Source organism: Esox lucius, chromosome 14 (genome assembly GCF_011004845.1).
Source record: "Esox lucius isolate fEsoLuc1 chromosome 14, fEsoLuc1.pri, whole genome shotgun sequence".
Classification (NCBI taxonomy): domain Eukaryota; kingdom Metazoa; phylum Chordata; class Actinopteri; order Esociformes; family Esocidae; genus Esox; species Esox lucius.
This window is the reverse complement of record NC_047582.1, coordinates 8,334,475-8,356,153: the sequence shown is the minus strand read 5'-3', so window position 1 is coordinate 8,356,153 and position 21,679 is coordinate 8,334,475. Positions and strand designations below refer to the sequence as shown.

At 40.9% G+C, this 21,679-nt stretch overlaps 2 protein-coding genes across 3 annotated transcripts in view; one reads left to right on the top strand and one right to left on the bottom strand.

Annotated features, from left to right (window-relative positions):
* Positions 1-8,450, top strand: part of man2a1 (mannosidase, alpha, class 2A, member 1) — a 41,892-nt gene extending 33,442 nt beyond the window's left edge. Inside the window, exons 17-22 of the mRNA XM_010900329.5 lie at positions 974-1,107; positions 2,278-2,419; positions 2,745-2,881; positions 3,068-3,259; positions 5,430-5,543; positions 6,346-8,450. Of these exons, the coding sequence (XP_010898631.1) occupies positions 974-1,107; positions 2,278-2,419; positions 2,745-2,881; positions 3,068-3,259; positions 5,430-5,543; positions 6,346-6,498 (872 nt within the window). The 3' untranslated portion in view covers positions 6,499-8,450. The remainder of the gene's footprint in view (positions 1-973; positions 1,108-2,277; positions 2,420-2,744; positions 2,882-3,067; positions 3,260-5,429; positions 5,544-6,345) is intronic.
* An 89-nt stretch (positions 8,451-8,539) lies between these two features.
* Positions 8,540-21,617, bottom strand: tmem232 (transmembrane protein 232). Of its 2 annotated transcripts, none has more exons than XM_020053454.2 (13): positions 21,385-21,617; positions 20,793-20,907; positions 16,476-16,581; positions 16,021-16,178; positions 15,763-15,862; positions 15,131-15,252; positions 11,589-11,737; positions 11,209-11,335; positions 10,831-11,026; positions 10,420-10,598; positions 9,547-9,848; positions 9,356-9,434; positions 8,540-8,797 (listed from the first exon to the last, which is right to left on the bottom strand). In XM_020053454.2, exons 1-13 carry the CDS (start codon positions 21,513-21,515, stop codon positions 8,564-8,566), a joined length of 1,998 nt encoding a protein of 665 aa, XP_019909013.1. In that variant the 5' UTR covers positions 21,516-21,617; the 3' UTR covers positions 8,540-8,563. The 2 variants fall into 2 exon arrangements, with proteins under 2 accessions (XP_019909013.1, XP_034152965.1); XM_034297074.1 differs by having other exon boundaries at positions 10,831-11,008.
* Positions 21,618-21,679: the final 62 nt, after the last annotated feature.

Below are 21,679 nucleotides of genomic sequence, written 5' to 3'. Positions count from 1 at the left end.
TGGTGAGGGTCGAAAAAAAGGGAAGCTGCATTTATGCTACCCAGGAGAAGGGCCCTGAGGGTTATCATTGCAAAACAGACCTTAATTGGACCTACCCAAGCTGATTTACTGAAGATAGAGTGGTTTTATTTCTGTACATATCTTTGACCTCAGGGTATAGTATTCAGCTTCCGTATACAGATTGTATATATTTTTTTGTTGCTTCACTGTTACTGTAAATGGCCCTACGTTCAGACATTTCCTTTTACCGATTTGTGTTCACTCAAAGGCTATGTACTCTAATGTCTTCATGTTTTGGATTATTTGGGAGGATGTTTTTTCCTTTTGGAAAACTGGGACAGATTTGCTCAGCAGGTTTTATTTTCCCTTCCTGATGGATTAATTAAGTTTGGTTTTAAAATGATATCAGGATGTATTCCCAAGCAGGATTTAATATGTGATAAATATTAATAGTGTAATTAAGTGTTGAAGCTTTTGAATATGTGCGGTAGCCAAGATTAGGAATCCAGATTAAAAATGTAAAGATTCTCAGTTTCAAAATAGTACAAATTGGTTGGCATGTATTTTTCAATATAATAAAATATGAAAAAGGAAATCCTGCTTCCTTTTTCTTTTTTTGTTACCGCAATCATTTCCTTTCCTGTAATGTGTCTTTCTTGAGAGATGGGTGCCAGCACCTGTTCCTGAGTAACACTGTCAGAACTACAGTGGCTGTTCAGTGCAGCCTTTGGGATGGAGTTAGTGTTCACTTTCAATTAATTTCCCCCCCTTTCTCTTTCTCCATGCCTCACCGTCTCTCTGTGTCTCCATCACAATCTGTCGCTTTCTCTCTTTGTCTCTATCCCTCTCTCACCATTTCTGTCTCCACCCCACCCCTCTCTCCCCCCCCCCCCTCTCCCCCCCCCCCCCCTCTCTCTCTCCCCCCCTCTCTCTCTCCCCCCTCTCTCACTCTCTCTCTCTTCCTCCTCTCTAGGTGTGGATGGCCAGGCAGTGGAGATATGTAACTCGGTAGACATAAGAGGGGAGTTCAACCGTGAAATTGCAATGAGGTTAACATCAGATCTTGACAGCAAGGATCGATTCTTCACCGACCTCAACGGATTCCAGGTACTGTTACTGTAGGGCCCGGGTCTCTGTTTCCCTCAGCCTCCTCAGGCACTCGCCACACATCACTCAAGGAGGGAACAGGGATTTTATTTGGTGCCCACTGAAAGTATAAAGGTTAATCAGTCACAGCTATACAATTATTTCATTTCGTGTCACTTTAGCGTTGAATCCGTCTTCATGTGCTTACTTAATGAGAAAAGCCACTGAAAGGAAATGTAACCTCCTGATATTTAAGTTACCTGAAAGAGAGCTGGAGATAAAACAGACAAAAGTGTGGAGCAAAGAAAACACAGATAAACACAGATAAACGCACTCTCAGAGAAGCAACTCGACACCAGATAACTATTTACATTAGAATGTGTAGTTGGGATACGCTGTCGAAGTCCTCTCTCCCAGTTGTGCTTTGAAGAAAACCATCCACAATGCAATGGAGACATGTATAGGCCAAAGCACCCCAATATAACAGCTTCTGTAACCGGTTTCTGGCTTCTGAACTTCCGGAGATTTCTATGCAAGATTGTGCATGTTAATGTCAACTTTCATGACAAATGCAATTAGCTATGAAATAAAAGCTATTTTGTAGCATTAGCTTGATTGGTGGGGATTGTAGCTTTCCAAGTTCCCAAACCTTTTAATGATTGTGTTTCATCTGTCATGACGTTCAGTTTTGAATTGAAAACAAAAGCTGAAATGCAGATTTGAATGATCACACTTTTCTTCAGGGGTGAATCTTTAGACAGATCCGTGTTGGAGCTCCTTTGCCAATTAGACACGCTACTGCAATTCTCGAGAGGCAGGGTTTTCCCTCGAAATCTCCATTTGCACGTTTTTGGCAGTCTGACCTTGTTTTCAGGGATCAAGAGAGATTAACTCCCATCAGAGATTAGATTTTCTTTTTTATTCTAAAATGCTACGCTACTCGTAAATAATAACCAACAACCCACTTGAACAGCTTCCCATCGCCTTTGTAGTCTGAACATACTTAGACGGCTTAAGATAAAGATTCCACTCAACACCCTTTCTCTCTGGAGATTCAGAATGTGTGAGGCCAGGAGCCTTTATACATGTATGGACATATTTTGGTCCTTGTTAAAGTATAACTAGGGCCTTGAGTTTGTTTTCTGGTCAGGTCACGTGGTTCCTTAGTGAACCTTTATATTTGTCCCGCAGATCCAACCGAGAAGAACCATGGCCAAGCTTCCCCTCCAGGCAAACTTCTACCCCATGACCAGTATGGCCTACCTTCAGGACTCCGGTACAAGAATGACCTTGCTCTCCGCTCAGTCCCTGGGCTCCGCCAGCCTCAAGAGCGGTAAGTGCATGCTGGAGGATGTTTCTGGTGTCTACACTTCACATCTCCAGGAAAGATGACATCCCTGCTAAATTCTAAGCTTGCCATCAGTACAGAACTCAGTGTATTCAGCCATTTTGGCATAGTTTATGAAAAGAGGCGATATTATGACTTGAACTTGAAATTCCGATTGAACTGTGCAGATCTATCATACTGTTATTGCCAAGGTTTAAAGGCAGGCGCTACAACTGTAGATGTCAGGATTTTTATTCATTTATTTCACATGCCTGGACAAAAAACATATCAGAATATTTCTCAAGATAACCTTTCAAATTTCCCCCTCCAGGCCAGTTGGAGGTGATCATGGACCGTCGGCTGAACCAGGACGATAACCGCGGGCTAGGCCAGGGTGTCCTTGACAACAAAGTTACCTCCAACTCCTTCCGGCTGCTACTGGAAAAGAGGGCCAAGACCGACAATGAGGTACTTGGAACAGGCACAATCTAGTCGTCTTCATAATACATTTTTACTGACTTCACTGGAGACTTGGATTTAGTCATGAGGGTTAAAACATTTCCATATATTATGTAATTATTATAATTATTTTCCCAGTTACTTTTGCAACGGAGTACTGTAATCCCTCCCTGATTTCTGCTTTTGTATGTGCAGGGGGAGAAACCTTCACCCCTCAGCTACCCATCCATGCTAAGTCATGTATCCTCACTGTACTTGAACCATCCTCTGATCCCCATGGCAGTCAGCACTGAAGCAGGCTCCCTGTCTCTGACCCGCTTCAGCCCGCTGGCCTCATCACTGCCCTGTGACATCCACATGGTCAACCTACGCACTATCCAGTCGAAGGTAAGGGGTTTAATGCTACGAAATACATGCTAGATTATATATTGTCTACTGGGTGCTGGTTGGCTAATAGCTGTGGTATATTAGGTGTAATCCATAAGTTTGACGTTACAACTTTAATGTTTAAATTCTGTTGGAAAACGTTTTCCAATAGTTTCTTGGGGGTTTGTGGTATATTGGCAATATACCATGTCTAAGACAGTCGACGATACATTGTGCCTATCAACAGCTCTTAGCCGTGGTATATTGGCCATATTCCACAACCCCTTGACCCTTATTGCTTAAATCCAAAGCATCCTTATATACTTCCGCTTTTTCATGCAGCAAACCATAAGTAGCTTTAGTCCATCGAGTCAAACGATCCAGAGCTTGTGCGGATCATGTTTTTACTGTGTGCGCCTCTAGGCAAAATACACCAGGTTTACCGCAGTTTCTCAACCGTGCGCTTCAAAGCCGTTCACTGTTTTGCTTTCTTGGTTTGAAGCAACACTGTGGGCTATAAGATCTAAATGTGACCCCATGCGTCTTCACATACTGAAGTCTGCTGGGTCGGCTGCGTGGATGTCTTCTCATTCACTCTGGCCTAGGGTGTCCAGCCATGAAAGACGATGCCTCCACTGTGCACACATACTGCCGCTGCATGGGTTTGATTCCCGCCTAATGTTATTGCAACACACGCTCTTTCATTCCCATCGTCACTCCGCTGTCAATAAATCATAAAATGCCCCCGAAATATACTGCATGTATTCTGTAAAATATAATTTTTTTGTCCTACAGTGAAGTTATAGTTTACCATTTTATTTGGTCCTGTTATGTAACCCAGGACACAGCGATCATTATCATTATCTGATCTGGCAGATATTGATTCAGCTTTGATCTAACTTGATCAAACTCACCAAGAGTTGCCTGAGTAGCGAGTAGAACAGAGAGTTTGCACGGAGAACAAACGGGTGAGCACGGAACATGATCAATGGGTAGCAGCTTCGGGAAACTCTGGGTCTTTTGATCTGACGGACTCAAGATATCAGGGAGAAAGTCAGTTCCGAAGCCATAGAAATTAAAATAAAATCGACTGTATTCACCGACTGTATTCAGACTATTCACAGACTATTCAATACCAAGTCACTCCAGTTTATTAGAGTCATTAATGTTACTAGACAGAAGAGACTTCATACCAAGGGTTTCTATAAGGATGACTGAGCTGCCTGTTCTCACAGTCAATGTCTTTAAGTGTGATTAAGATTAAGAAGTTTCAAACCCATCTATGTGAAATACTGGCTTAATTGCTTGTTAGGATAAAACACACACACACACACACACATCCCAGAACTCTTCTTGGGGGCTCTCCATTCGTTTCGTCATAGATATCATCTCTGTAAATGCACTGGGTATGTTTGCAGGGCCGTCTTCTCTGTTGTTGCACAGCCCATTAACTCCAATGACGGCGCCGTTTCTCATGTCTATGATCGAGCTAATTGTTCCACCGAGACGGAGAAAGCCGCCGACCAATTTGCTCAATTATCGATCATGAAGACGGCGCTCGGACATGCAATTTGACCACAAGAACAAATCAAGAGAGTGCAGGACCGTGAAATGTGTTCGAGATGAGGGCTCTATATGAATTGATATGACAACGTGTGTAATGACACCAGTGCTATTGCTACAGGTTTTATGCGCTGTGCTATTCCTGCTAATTCAGCCATGTACCGCGGATGATAAAGCAACCGTTCCTGGAGGGAGTACAAAATTGACTTGTCCTCATTCTGTCAGAGAGTAAACACCAGTAGCCCTGTATCAGAATCCAACCTGCGTTTTAAAAATACTATTTGAAAATCCCCTCAAATAACCCGGAGCGTTAGCTTACGCTATCCCGGAGTTCCTGATGGGCATGTTTTTGACATATTGGGACTACACTACCGGTCCGTCTGACCAGGCGAGTTCAATCAATCAACCGTGGATCTATTTCACACGTGATTTTGAATAGTACTTGAACCCGGGCCTGTTCTATGAGCAGCTCCTTAAACATGGCTGTGGAAAAGCCAGCTGACTTGTGAATGGGTGGTCTCCATAATTGCCCCAGTGTTGAGTCTGAGGGTGGGAGGTGGGGAGGCAGTCGGGGGAAGACAGTGGGGGTCTTCATGGGGGACTAAGGAGTCTCTCACCGGCCCAACAGGAGGAAGGGGGTGGCCCGTCAGACGAGGCGGCTTTGATTCTGCACAGAAAAGGCTTTGACTGCGCCCTCTCCAATAGGAACACAGGCCTCCTATGTGCCACCACGCAGGGGAAGGTAAGACCAGCCTCGCTGCTCTAAACACACACACAAACCTGCACCCCTAAACAGACAGAAACCAAACTGAAAATCGACACCAAAGATCTTTTATTTCTTGTTTATGATATTGTAATCCAGGGTCAGAATGAGGGCCGCACATGACACTCCTCATTCAAGCGGCTAGCGCTGCCGTGGGTCTTGGAATTCAGTCTGCCGTGGGTCTAGGAATTCAGTCTGCCGTGGGTCTAGGAATTCAGTCTGCCGTGGGTCTAGGAATTCAGTCTGCCGTGGGTCTAGGAATTCAGTCTGCCGTGGGTCTAGGAATTCAGTCTGCCGTGGGTCTAGGAATTCAGTCTGCCGTGGGTCTAGGAATTCAGTCTGCCGTTCATTCTGCCGTGGGTCTAGGAATTCAGTCTGCCCTCTGGCAAAAGCTGCTCAGTAGTCACATGCTGCAGAGTATCCATGGCGAGGAAGGAAACTCCTTTCGTTACATTTCCTCTCTTTCTGATGACATGACAACTACTACAATACTGTGGTATTCAGTTGAAGAGGGTACTAATCTCTATCCAACAGGAAGGTTGTCATTAGAAAATAGGAACAGTAGACCGTGGAAACGAATGATCCAGACACTTTACCCTAATATACTTCGTAGGCCTTTTAAGTATGCAGTTATAATAGCTTATTAAAGGAAAGGATATGGCGTCGTGATTAAAAAAGGGCGTCCAATGCTTTCATTAAACCTATCCATCAAACACATTGTTGTGTTCTATTTGTTTGTGTATTTGTTCCTTGTTTTACGTTTGGTTGGGCTCTCCCATAGATCCGCACAGAGAAGCTGTTTTCCAATCTGAGACTCGGGAGCATCGCCGCCGTGTCCCTTACTCTGATGCACCAGACCGAGGGGGGGTCGAGCCAGGAAGAAATCAGCCTTAAACCAATGGAGATCAGTACATTCCGCGTGCAGCTGACATGAGCGCTGGCCAGAGAGCCTAATGAGTGACTGCCGTGGCATGCGCCCAACATCCGGCCTCTGTTCCTGTGCTGAGAAAAAATAAACCACACTGTAAGCCAGGCTACACAGAAGCCTGGATTTAAATGACATTCTTCAAACAGTCAGAAGGAGAGAAATATGTAGAGGGTTAGAAAGAAGAGGGAGCTGGACAAGGAAACGTAACTTACTTTAAACATTGTTCTAAAAGTGCAATATGATTGTCATAAATGATAGGAGTACAGTATCCCTAGTTTCGGTCTCAGGTTCTGAATGTGTTGCTGACTAACATCATGTTGAAATTTCACTAACTTGCTCTTTAAATAGGCTGCACGTTCAGACATTTTCCCACAAATATGATTTTTACAATGTGATTCTTCAATTACAGGAAATATTGCTTGCCTGCTTGAAAATCTGACAGTCAATTAATTCTAAATGTTGTTTTTATATTTTGCAGCGATTAGCAGTTATTTAGGAGATAGTTGATTTCATGTGGAATGCTGTTTTTATTTTTCCAAAGACCAAATATGTGCCTTATTTCTCAGTTTTATAATGAGCCCCATGTAGAAATCTTTGTTGTTCCCTTTGGTTGAAATGTTCTTCACGATCTGCCATTGACACAAAATAACTGCAGCTAACAGTTGATGTGACATTACATGAATTAATATGGGTCTGTTATTGTGACCTTCCAGTGTCTTGTACTATGTGATATTTTACACCACTATAAAAATGTTTGATGATATCCTAGGTGCCCTCTATGGCTTCAGCAGAGATTTGCAATGTTCTCACTTTAGGCAATGCTACTTGGGTTTTGATGCACCTCTCGGTAAGGCGCTTGTCAGACGTTTTGTTCAAAGATGTATCAATCCTGAAGCAATGCAATCCATCAAGTAAATCCATGATGTGCACTGACTGTTAACTTCAAGTGGTCACAATGGATAAATCCCAAATGGACAAAAGTATGTAAAACAAAAGTTTGCCGACTAAATAGTGTAACCTGATTTTGGAACACAGGATTTAGGTGTTGAATAGAGCAGGTTTAGTATAATCTTCGACAGGTAAAATTGGAGTCCATCAATTTATAGAACAGATCAAACCAATTGCTACAATAGACACAAATAAAAAAATAATTGCATTTCAGTTATTCTCATATTTAAGATGTACAATCATATGTAATTTCATTCCTGACATACATTCTGTTACTATAGCCAAAAGGGTAAAACTGCTTGCTTACAACTCCCATATGACACATGCCAAAGGTCACGAACCCTGTAATTTGTGCTTTCTGTGGGGGTTTTTTGTGTGTTAATTCCGTTCTTCCTTGTGAACTTGGGTAGCACATGCAATGCCTTAAACTAGTACCCTGACTGAGCCATTTTCAAATCCACATTAACATGTTACCATGGGTTTTTACTATTACTATACTTTTTCAAAAAGGGGGGTGTTGATGGGGCATTAATGTTATGGCAGCATACCTACCTATTGTGGTGGTCAAACTGCCACTTGTAACAAATAAGGATTCCTGGGTCATAGGAAGCTGTATATTTTGTAATGTGTGTTTGTGTTAATGTAAATGAATGTGGAAACCGTTGTCACGTCTTGTTTCTATGTCAATGGGAATGTCAAATAGTTGAATAATTGTTTTATCACATTTGATTAAATCTGATCAAATATTTTTTTGACTTACTATAATTGATGGAAGTCAACTTTGAGACAAAAGCTAACTGAGGATAATTTAAAATCAAAAGCATATTTGAGAAACATTTACTTGGTATAACATTGAATAGTTGTATTGTCTGTCTTTAAAACTGAGGACCATGAAAGGATGTTATGTACAAATCTCTGCCAATGATGCTTGTTGAGATGTACATTTTGTTGGAATTCTTCCTTTAAATGTAATATAATGGGACAATAAAAAAAATAAACTTTTGCAAATTGAATGTCTCAATTTTGAAATAAAATGTATAAAGCCATTTGCCCTTCTGCAACATTTCTTCCAGAATAATGCTAAGTGCAATCACCATGGTAAAAACATTTCTGGAATATGTATTTAATTTAGGGCATGCCACAAGTCCTTTTTATCGCTTTGAATGAAGTCACGCTCCATTAGTGTTGACCTCCCACTCGCAGGCAGCTCATAGGGTTTAGTGTCCTTCTTGACTTTTTCCATCCGCCTCCTCATGATCTCTTTGAAATGTTCTTCTTTTTCTTTTTGTACATTTTCCAATTCATCCTTTTCAGCATCTTTCTCCTCGGCCAATTTAATATGGAGTACTTTTTGCCACTGAAGTTAAATAAAAAACAAAAACATGTATTATTAACCAACATCAGAGATGGCAATGTATGACTAACCTGTCACTGCTAACATACGACAGTAAGAGTTGGCTCATAACCAAGTGAAAATCCATCAGGATGTATTCCATGACAGTGGCACCATAAAAAACACAACACACACATTAGCAAAGAAGGGAATTCATTTCCAACTGTAAAGCTTGATTTATTGTTGCTTTACTTATTTATTTTTCTTACAAGAAGGACCTCATCAATTCGAATTGACAACTGTCATCCATGTGTACCTGGTATATGTTCACTAAACAAAAATATGAATAACAGATGTAAAGGTCACATGTTTCATGAGCTCAAATAAAAGATCTCATACATATGTTCCATACATCTAAAAAGCTTGTCAAGATAATCTGTTTACCTGATGTGTGGTGCATCAACAAGCTGATTTAACAGCATGAACATTACAAAGTGGCACCTTGTTTTGCGTTTTTATTCTTGCTCAGTGTAATACCTTAGCATCACTGGTGTCACAAGTGTCTAAATGCAATGCCCTCACCTGGTCCTCCACAACTCTCATCAAGTCGCCATCTCTGCGTTCAGTGAAGTCTATGTAAGATTTGTGTTTCTTACTTCCTCTATAATAAATGGAATAATATTATGTTAATTTATGTATTGTAATGATTACATGAAAATTCCACCAAAATGTGTTATTTGTTTTCCACACTAAACCTTTACGGTTAGTCTTACCCCTGGGCACTGTGACCAGCCTCTGGATGTCTGGTTGGACGCTCAGTCTTCCTGGCAGAGTGGAGGGTTTCTTTATGTGTAGAAGAAGAGGCTTTTAGCCAAGGCCTGATAGTGGTAGGTGGTGGTTCCTTCTTAGCCTTGGTGCTGTGGTTGACCTGGAGAGGCTTGGGGGACAGGAAAAACTGAGAGAGGGTACATGCTAACCTCCAGGTGATCAAATGTCCAGGTATGCTAGCAGCGCGAGGATCTGATGGCTTCCGTCCCTCTCTGAAAAGTATGTACTCCGGAACATTAATTTCAGCCTAGGAAAGAAGAAAAATAGCACATTCCATCCAAGTATTAGAATACCCAAATGTATTTTAAAATGCTTAAATCGATAAGTTACTAATGTTAGCAGTTGTGCTTTTAATTAGTAAATGTGGAAATGGCTGCTCAGCAACATAGTGTGAAAAATGTAACCACAGTAATTATAAAATATGCTAATCTTTAAATGGATCCATTAATCCTAACAAACTGGCATTTTTCCCCGTTTAGATTAGATGTAATAACCAGTGTAAATTATTCTGAAACACATTATAGTTCACCTAACAAAGAGTGTGTGAAAACGAAGCTAAAGTGGAGGATCATTTTTGGGGTTCTTCACATTTAAACCCCTTCTTCAAAGAATCTCTTCTAATTATTGTAGACGACACTTTGTAAATGGAAAGATAGATCTTGTATCCAACCGGCGCAGTTATATATGAAAAGCCAAAGGCTATCATTTTTTTTTTCTGAGTAAGTTGACGTTAGAGCTATAAAGGCCCAGTGTTTTTACTAGCCCTCAGACCTGACTAAGAGAAATTCCAGATTTCAGAGACATAAGGAACTCAGTACCTCTATAATCCTGGAGGCCTCTCGAACTCGCTGGTCTGTCTCTTGGCCCAGGTGTTCCTGCAGAGCAATCCAGGCCACATTCCTCAGCCCGTCCTGCAACACAGCTCCACTGAGCCCTCGGCACACACACACCAAAGCCTGAACCGCACTGTAGCGCAGTCGCCAGTCCTCAGCACCAGCTAGTGAATGAACAGATGACACCGCACTCAGTAAAACAATTCAAAATGACTCAGACAACAGGAAACCTGGACAAGGAATTACTGCTTTAGATGCCACTTTCAGTGTGAAGATAATTTGAAACCCAAGCTCTGTCATTGTTTAAAGAAAGTTTCCCCCACAATCCAATATAGATGTGTATTTTATTTCAAAATTGCTTGTTTGTTTTTTGACAGTGTCACATACTCCACTTACAGTACTTGAGACATTGCAGCAGTCCATCTGTAATATAATACCCTTGAGGGGTTTGTCTGCCCAGCAGAGCTGTTTTCTGTATCTCTGCATTGCTGCTATGCAGGCATATGTCTGCTAACATGCTGATATAGATGTGTTCCAACTGCCATGGCCAGCCACTCCTCTGAGATACACTGTCCTGAGACGGAATTACATACTTTTAGTGGGGCAGGAGAGAGATGGGGGGGGGGAGTGTGAGACAATGTACAATTTAAATGCCCTTTTTCCAGACCCAGATAAAGCCTTTGTATAAAAAAAAAGAGCATGCTTGTTGAAGAAATTTGAATAAAAGGAAATTAGTCCAGGATCTACATAATCACACTATAATGTTTGCTTTACATTTTCTTCAAGAATCCCATCTCTCTCTGTCTTGGGGTTGATGTGGAGACTCAGCAACATCTGAAGGCACAACGAGCAGGACTTCGCAGCTTCGCCCAGAACCATTAATCCCAAAGCACAGTCCACCCTGTGGATTTTATATAGACGTATCAAAATAAATAAACTAATGTGAAGAATTTGGAAAGAAACATATTTTATAATAATAGTCAGTTGATACTAACATGATACTAAAACCCTGATACATCAGTAGCAACCGCTACACTTGAATATGAGTGATATACAACCCACACTCAGCCTCCACTAGAATAGTGTTACCCTGACGAACAATTCCAGTCTTCTAGAAGAAACATTTTTAAAAAAACACAAAGCTCCAAACCAACCAGTTGTCTTTCTGCAGTTCATCTTTTAGCAGAATGAGGTGGTGTGCCTCTTGGGAGAGCTGGCCGTCGTTGTTCTGTACGCAGTACCAACTGAGAAGACAATGCCAGAGCACCTGGTTCATGTTGTACTCCTGACATCCAGCTGGGTCCTACAGCACACAACATGTCAGCTGGATAAACCATCAGGATATACTGGAGCCAGGCAGGAGATGGAAACATGAAACGCCTGCCCAGATGACATGCTCACATTGCTGTCATCACATGTGCTGTGTTTACAACTTGCATCAACATACTGTGGGGAGAACAAGTATTTGATAACCTGCAAAATCGGCAGTGTTTCCTACTTACAAAGCATGTAAAGGTCCGTAATTTTTATCATAGGTACACTTCAACTGTGAGAGATGGAATTAATTCAAGAAAATGGAATAGAAAATGGAATAAGTTCAAGATGACGGTCAATCTCCCTCGGTCTGGGGCTCCATGCAAGATCTCACTTCGTGGGGCATCAATGATCATGAGGAAGGTGAGGGATCAGCCCAGAACTACATGGCAGGACCTGGTCAATGACCTGAAGAGAGCTGGGACCACAGTCTCAAAGAAAACCATTAGAGGAGGAATTGGAGAAGGTCATGTGGTCTGATGAGACAAAAATAGAGCTTTTAGGTCAAAACTCCACTCGCCGTGTTTGCAGGAAGAAGAAGGATGAGTACAACACCAAGAACACCATCCCAACCGTGAAGCATGGAGGTGGAAACGTCATTCTTTGGAGATGCTTTTCTGCAAAGGGGACAGGACGACTGCACCGTATTGAGGGGAGGATGGATGGGGCCATGTATCGCGAGATCTTGTGATCTCCTTCCCTCAGTAAGAGCATTGATGATGGGTTGTGGCTGGGTCTTCCAGCATGACAACGACCCGAAACACACAGCCAGGGCAACTAAGGAGAGGCTCCGTAAGAAGCATCTCAAGGTCCTGGAGTGGCCTAGCCAGTCTCCTGATCTGAACCCAATAGAAAATCTTTGGTGGGAGCTGAAAGTCTGTATTGCCCAGTGACAGCCCCGAAACCTGAAGGGTCTGGAGATGGTCTGTATGGAGGAGTGGGCCAAAATCCCTGCTGCAGTGTGTGCAAACCTGGTCAAGAACTACACGAACGTATGATCTCCGAAATTGCAAACAAAGGATTCTGTGCCAAAAAGTAAGTTCTGCTTTTCTGATGTATCAAATACTTGTCATGCAATAAAATGCAAATTAATTACTTAAAAATCTTACAATGTGATTTTCTGGATTTTTGTTTTAGATTCCGTCACTCACAGTTGAAGTGTAACTATGATAAAAAATGACAGACCTATACATGCTTTGTAAGTGGGAAAACATAGTGAACACGGGTCTTCACAGGTTTGATCTTTTTGCCTGGATGTTTTTGTAGGCCTTTGTTGTCTTAGTATTTGTGTTTACATTATTTTAAAGCCATAAAGTGTACATCTAAAATTTGCCTTTCTAAAAGAAATAGCTAGGTTAGCTGGAGCTGTCTGAGCTGTTGTCAGTATACACTTACAGCTCTCGATTAAAGCTGACAGCTTTGTACACACCCACTGTAGACTGTCTGGTAAAGAAGGCAGATGTGTCCAGAGTTTGGCCTGCTAAATTACTCAAATGTAAAAGGCTTGCCATCACCACACAGTTAGTTCTGCTGAAGATGATATAAACCCATCCGAACTAGAGTGGGCAAATGTCAATTCCAGCCTATTGATTGGCTGGCTTTCTTGTCATCCTCCACAGGACTCTGAGAAAGCCTCAACGGGGGTTAGCTTTGAACAGCCTAGTCCTATCCATTTAGACAGGCGGGGTGGGGGTGACAGGGCAGAGTAGCGGAGAGGCGGGGCGGAGAGGCTGGGTGGAGGGGCGGTTCGGAGCTGCGGAGGGAACAGACCTGGTAGAGTCCGGTCATCGTCCGAGCTTGAGGGGAAGCTGATAGCCAGTGTCACTTTAGAGGAACATGGAGGCCTGAAGGGTTAAGGGCCCAAATGCACACAAAGGGGCGTGTGCAGGTACACAGACTGTTCGGCAACTGCATGAAAAGCCCCCAGGAGCCTAACAAGGGTGTTGGATAGAATGGACATACATGGAAGGCAGCTAACTCACCACCAACTGGAAAAGTAGGCAATTCTGGATTTCCTTGACTAAATACTTGGTCTACATGTAGGCCAGGAAACTGTAGAATACCTAGTAAGTACAGTGAGGGGGGGCTTCGGGGTTGACTTCCAGTGGGTCACCTAAGGTAATGTTGTTTCCTCAGATAAGCTCCAGTGGGTGTGGGGGTATGGGGGTCCCCGAGGATGGATATAATAAGGTGCTTTCAGACCTGTGGGGTGCTGTTCCGGTACCCAAGCATCAGTCCTGACCAGGGTGGGAATGGCGCCACGGCGACGATGGTTTTGGACTTCCTCAACTTCTAGTGAAGATTCCATTTAGAGGCAGTTAATACTCTGAGTGCTGTCTCTAAGGGGATAGGAGGAGCTTCCTGGGAGAGAACCTGTGGCGCTGAATGGCTAAAGCAGTGTGTATATAATATGGTTTGCTATACAAGATTTTTTATTTTCGTTTGGAATCCGACCACCGTGCCATTAGGAGACACTTGGTTTCTGATGAAGGCCACACTAATTTCTGGAGGAATTGCAGGGCGCTTATTGCTGTTAATAAGAACAAGCCAGTTCAGCACTCCAATACGATTCAGATGCATGTGAGACACTAGAAACCTACATTCTACATATGAATATCAATGTAGGTGTGTTTACTAACATCATGGGAATAGACTAAAGGCCTATTCTTTATTTATCATCTAATTGTTTACAATATGTGTTCAAAAACAGAGAATGAAATTGCTTTATAGACCATGTTTCTACTATGTTAAAACTATTCAGTGTGTTGTTAGAGTAGTTGAACGTGTAATAATGTAATAAAACGCAAGCGGCCCTCAAAGGAAGAAGTTCATGATAGGTGGCCAAAAATATTTTTTTTAAAGCACAGGAGACAACATATGACATAGTCGAAACGTTCGTGCTTCTGTTTTGAGGACTCATTTACACTTGAAGGATACATATGTGTGTGTCTTCGACTCCCTCTGGAGGTGGACAGGAAGATAATCAACTCAATTTATCTTTTAATGGTCTACAGCTGTCAACCAATGTAGGCAAAATCAGAATGTGGAACGATAAGACAAAGAGATGCATGTTAAAACCAGGTCGAAACTGGGCTCAAAATAGGTTATGTCTTAATATGGCACCATGCAAAAAAAGTGAGTGAACTGGAACACACTTTTCTGATGTTCATTTTAGTTAATCTTATACATATTTTAAACCAAATAAATAAGATTTCAACCTAAATGTACTTTATAGGGGATAAATAAATGGTTTTGAAAAGCATGCTAAAACCCATGACCTTGATGGCACTGAGCCATGATTTTACTATCTGACCAAAGGATCAAAACAAGTCCATTAGCAAGTTTGGTAGAATTGTTGTGGAACTCTCACTGATTCTCTTACCGGGGCTGAATCTTTTTCAAAACATCCTGGTCCACAAATTATCTCCCCTGCACGTAAAATAAAGTGCACAGAGTGCAAGATGTTTGGATGCGGTTCGTAGATTGATTCACACTGGCAGAGAGCTAAAAAAGAAAACAACATTACAGATATTAGTTGCATGACCATGCACACAAACACACACAAACAAAGACATAATTTCTGTTACTACATTCATATTTGGACTGGTACATTCATGATAATGTACCCATTTTTCTGTTGAAGAACACCACTTTTAAATGCCCCATAAGCTTATAGTTCAACTGTAGCCACAAATGTTTGTAAATTAAATAAATACAGCTAAATGGAATTGCCTGGAGACGTGGTTAAAACTATATTTTTGATATTGGGGATGGTCAGTCCTTGAATCCACTGTGTTGGAATTGAGAGTACACGGTTCCATTTCTCCAAGCCCATCAGTCAGCCTTTTACCACAACTGCTGATTAACACTTTAAACACATGTCTCTTCTAAGTTGGTAGAAATTGAGGTCAACTTGAGGCCAATTACTTGGGTGCAGGGTGCCACTTAAATGAGAAAAATAATTAGACAAGGGAAAGTAGAATGAATCACTGTGTTATCAGTCTAGTACAATACCTTTTAAAAAATGGCAAAGGTGGGATTTGCTTTTTTGGTAGCCGCTCAGGTTTCCAGAGATGTGAAATAGAAATAGTCTCAGGATAACCAAATATCCCAGCTAAAAGAGAAGCACATAGTTGTAAAGTTGAACTAAACACAATACAATTCATGTTATTGCCCATTTTACAAGTATGGCTCTTGTTTTAACTTTTTACATTAGATATTTTTTCCACTCAGAGAAAGTACTAAACAGGTACCTAGATCTGTCCACTATACCTTGAGTATCTTCACTTCGCAGGTGTACAAATAGGGCTTCTGAGACGTATCAGTACAAACCCAGTACAAGACTGACTCCACCAGATAGAAGAGGACAGGTATCTGATCGGCATGCACCGGAGCATGGTCCAATGACATCAGAAGGGAATCCAAAGCATCTAAAGAGGAAACACAGTGTTAGACTTGATTTTGTCAAATACCAAGTCGTATAGCTATGACATAAGCATATTATTCATATTAAATACAACAACTAAGAGCCTCTTCAGACGATGTGACTTGACTAAAACGTTGTAGTTATAATTCTAGTATGTGGCCCGAGTGTATATATCTACGTCAGGTCACATGGTCTGAAAGAACTCAGGGCCAAATCATTACAACACAAGCAGTGTGAAAAACACCAGTTATTCACATTAGGTTTGTAACAGGCCCAATAAGACCTGTCGTTAACAACCAACCATTTTGAATTTTTCCAGGGCACAATCCAAGTAAAAGCAGCTCTGTCCATGCCAGAGGAAGTTTGACGTGGTCTCCCTCACCCATGCATTTCAGTCCAGCTCTGCGCTGTTGAGGGAAAATCCTGGTTACTCAAGAGGTTTTCAGCTGGGTGGCATTTCATTCCAATTAATTTCCAGTCAATTCAGAAAGTAAACCAAATCCTCATTGTAAAGCATTTCAAAGAATTGAAATTAGGTTTTCAATGTGCTTCCTGAAATGACTTGAATTGAAATGGAACTGTTCTCAACCCTGGTGTGTACTGAAATAAACACTTTTGTCACCATCTGCTGGGGGTTCTGTGAACTGTAAAATAAAAGAGGATTGGAAGCAGGCAGAATTCTGGTTGACACCACAGGAGATTCTGAGTTACAGTCATGGCCAAAAGTTTTTCAAGTATTTCTCACAGAAAAGTATTGCATTAACACATGTTTTGCTACACATGTTTATTCCCTTTGTGTGTATTGGAACAAAACAAAAGAAAGAAGGAAAAAAAGCTAAATGGACATAATTGCACACAAAACCCCCAACATGGGCTGGACAAAGTTATTGGCACCCTTTCGAAATTGTGGATAAATAAGATTGTTTCAAGCAAGTGATGCTCCTTAAAACTCACCTGGGGCAAGTAACAGGTTTGAGCAATATAAAAATCACACCTGAAAGCAGATAAAAAGCAGAGAAGTTGACTTAGTCTGTGCATTGTGTGTCTGTGTGTACCACACTAAGCATGGACAACCGAAAGAGGAGAAGAGAACTGTCTGAGGACTTGAGAACCAAAATTGTGGTAAAATATCAACAATATCAAGGTTACAAGTCCATCTCCAGAGATCCAGATGTTCCTTTGTCCACAGTGCGCAGCATTATCAAGAAGTTTGCAACCCATGGCACGGTAGCTAATCTCCCTGGACGTGGACGGAAGAGAGATATTGAGGGAAGGTTGCAACGCAGGATAGTCCGGATGGTGGATAAGCAGCCCCAAACAAGTTCCAAAGAAATTCAAGCGGTCCTGCAGGCTCAGGGTGCATCAGTGTCAGCACGAACTATCCGTCGACATTTGAATGAAATGAAACGCTATGGCAGGAGACCCAGGAGGACCCCACTGCTGACACAGAGACATAAAAAAAGCAAGACTACAGTTTGCCAAAATGTACTTGTGTAAGCCAAAATCCTTCTGGGAAAACGTCTTGTGGACAGATGAGACCAAGATAGAGCTTTTTGGTAAAGCACATCATTCTACTGTTTACGGAATAAAAAAAAAATCAGTACCTACAGTCGAATATGGTGGAGGTTCAAAGATGTTTTGGGGTTGTTTTGCTGCCTCTGGCACTGGGTGCCTTGACTGTGTGCAAGGCATCATGAAATCTGAGGATTACTAAAGGATTTATGGTCGGAATGTAGGGCCCAGTGTCAAAAAGCTGGGTTTGCGTCCGAGATCGTGGGTCTTCCAGCAGGACATTGACCCCAAACATACTTCGAATAGCACACAGAAATGGATGGCAACAAAGTGCTGGAGAATTCTGAAGTGGCCAGCAATGAGTCCAGATCTAAATCCCATTGAACACCTGTGGAGAGATCTTAAAATTGCTGTTGGGAAAAGGCGCCCTTCCAATATGAGAGACCTGGAGCAGTTTGCAAAGGAAGAGTGGTCCAAAATTCCAGGTGAGAGGTGTAAGAAGCTTATTGATGGTTATAGGAAGCGATTGATTTCAGTTATTTTTTCCAAATGGTGTGCTACCAAATATTAAGTTAAGGGTGTCAATAATTTTGTCCAGCCCATTTTTGGGGTTTTGTTTGCAATTATGTCCACTTTGCTTTTTTTTCTTCTTTCTTTTGTTTTGTTCCAATACACACAAAGGGAATAAACATGTGTATGGCAAAACGTGTTAATGCAATACTTTTCTGTGAGAAATACTTGATTTTCTGGAGAAATGTCAGGGGTGCCAACACTTTTGGCCATGACTGTACATACGCCTTGCATTCCTCTCTAGCCTCTTCCACTTCTCAAACCACTGGATGAGAGAGCTGCTTCTACTCTTTTCATTCAGTAGGAGTTGGAAATGGAAAAGATAGATTTCCATTCAAACACACAAGCACATGTTGCTCAGTAATTGCTTACAAATCATATTCTCACTTAAAAACCTTTGTTAGGATTCCCTGGGTCCAGCCAGCCGGATACAGAGGACTGACTGCCCTAGCAGGCCGCTGTGAGATCCACAACCACAACATCTAGTACCCACATGAACTTCAGGCCAAGAGGTGAGAGCTGTTGATGCTTCCATCTCATGCTGCACATTTTACAATCAAATATAACCTCTGGACTTATGTCCTGATATGCCTCTTATATATACTCCTTCATTTTCCTCTGGTCATAGAGCCACAGTGGTGGTAGAGCATGAATAAACATGCTGTTGCTTTCTTGTTTCTTGTTTTCGTGTTTTTTGCACTTACACATACCACTTCATCATTATATACAGTTAGGTCCGGATATAATTTGACACTGACACAAGTTTTGTTATTTTGGCTGTTTACCAAAATATATTCAAGTTACAGTTAAATAATGAATATGGGCTTAAAGTGCAGCTTCTAAGCTTTATTTTTAGGGTATTCACATCCAAATTGGAGAAAGGGTTTAGGAATTACAGCTCTTTAATATGTAGCCCCCTCTTTTTCAAAGGACCAAAAGCTGTTTCATGAACAGGTGTGGACTATTCCTTTGTTATTTCTTCATCAGTGAAGCAGGTAAAAGGTCTGGAGTTGATTCCAGGTGTGGCATTCGCATTAGGAAGCTGTTGCTGCGAACACACATAATGTGTGGTCAAAAGAGTCCTCAATGCAAGTGAAACAGGCCGTCCTTAGGCTGCAAAAAAAATCCATCAGAGAGATAGCAGGAACATCAAGAGTGGCCAAATCAACAGTTTGGTACATCCTGAGCAAAAAAAAAAACGCACTGGTGTGTTCTGCAACACAAAAAGGCAGGGACGTCCACAGAAGACAAAAGTGGTGGATGATCATAGGATACTTTCCATAGTAAAGATAAACCACTTCACAACAGCCAGCCAAGTAAAGAACACTCTCCAGGAGGTAGGCATATCATTATCCAAGTCTACCATGAAGAGAAGACTTCACAAGAGCAAATACAGAGGGTTCACCACAAAGTGGAAACCATTCATAAGCCTCAAGAATAGAAAGGTCAGATTTAGATGTCAAAAACATCTAAAAAAGCCAGTTTAGTTCTGAAAAAGCATCCTTTGGACAGATGAAACTAAGATCAAACTCTACCAGAATGACAGGAAGAAAAAAGCCTGCAAAGGATTCTCAACAAAGTATTAAAAATGAATATTTTATTTATTATTGTGTTCATTTGTCCAATGTACCTGAAATTAGGGGGCTGTGTATGAAAATGGTTGCAATACCTAAACAATCATACAATATTTTTGTTCAACCCCTTGAATTAAAGCTGAAATTCTGCATTTCCATTGCATCTCAGTTGTTTCATTTCAAATTCATTTTGGTGGCGTACAAAGTCAAAATTATGAAAATTACTGTATATGGACTCATATACAGCATGTTATGTTTAGCCTTTATAAATTAAATACAATAATTGTATAAAGGTGTTCAGTAATGTATATAATGATCCTCTGGAAGAAGAGTTCTCTTGTTTAGTACTGGACAAAGGTGTCCAATATTTATAACAGTTCCAGTTTTAGGAAACCCTCATCCTTCAATAGAAGAATCTTAGTTATGCAATGTATAATATTTGACTGAAAGTAATTAAATGCACAGGCAATTCAAGTTATAATTTCTTTGGAGAAAACCGATTAATGTAATTAAGGTTTTCCCTTGGGTATTGATATTTGTAAATAAACATGATTTTACTCTGGAAATCCACTGTCTGACACTGTCTACATTAATTGACAAAACAGCCCCTCTATCATTTCAGGCAAGAAGACAGGGGTCAAGAAGAACAAAATTAAGATGAAATAGTTTGAATTTTTTTCAGTACAGCTTAGGATATGTAGCAGTAAAATATTACTGCTACATATTCGAAAACATTGTATAGAATTATTTTATACAGTGCAAAAATAGGATTTTGCTAGATCAACTGATCTTAAAATTAACATTTAGAAAGCTTTTAAAAGGAATACGATTTGTTTCAGAAAACAAACCAAAATTGTCTTACACATTTTGTAGTGCTGTTAAAGAAATCTAAAATATGTTAAGACATTTTTATCACTTTATTGAATAATCCAATGTTATCAATCAATTACCCAGTTTCTCACCTTGCTCCGGCTGAGTAATTGCCTTGCCAGCTCAACAAACTTTTCTTGTTTCTTAGAGGCCTGGGAATTGTTGTATTGTTTAATAAACTGCTCTGTTACTATTTCAAATGGGTTTCTGTAAAAATAAACACAATGTGTTAGTGAATCTCACAACCATACACCATTTACGAGGTGTTAGTGAATCTCACAACCATACACCATTTACAAGGTGTTAGTGAATCTTATAACCATACACCATTTACGAGGTGTTAGTGAATCTTATAACCATACACCATTTACGAGGTGTTAGTGAATCTCACAACCATACACCATTTACAAGGTGTTAGTGAATCTCACAACCATACACCATTTACAAGGTCTTAGTGAAAAGAAAATAGTTTATTTGGTATAGTTTATTTTACAAAAATCCTGATCGTCTCTATGGTAGATAGCGATCAAGGTAAAACTGTTGAAACAGCGCTTGAAGTAGCAGCCTTGCGGTTACTGGTCAAGTGCAATATTAGCTAGCACCTGTGTCATAAAGGTCCAGACGTCCACACATGCAGGCTATGTTAGCACTAAAAAGGCACAAAGCAGCGAACTCAGTCCTTACCTGGTAACCTTTGAATCTGTTGTTATTGTTACGCCGGCTTGAGTTTTTTTTAGTATTTTTTGCAAATCCTCTTTTTGTGTTTGGGAAATTATACCCAAATGATGAACAACTTGTACTTTCATTATAGGCATTTTGCACAGTTTTATAAATACAAAGTTATCACATTACCAGATTTTATAATATTTGTAGTAGTTTTTTTCTTCAATTCCATCTCTGAAACTTCACCCGCTTTATCATGCACACCTGAAACATTAGTTTATGTTTCCATGGACGCACGTCGTTGAAAACAAAACGA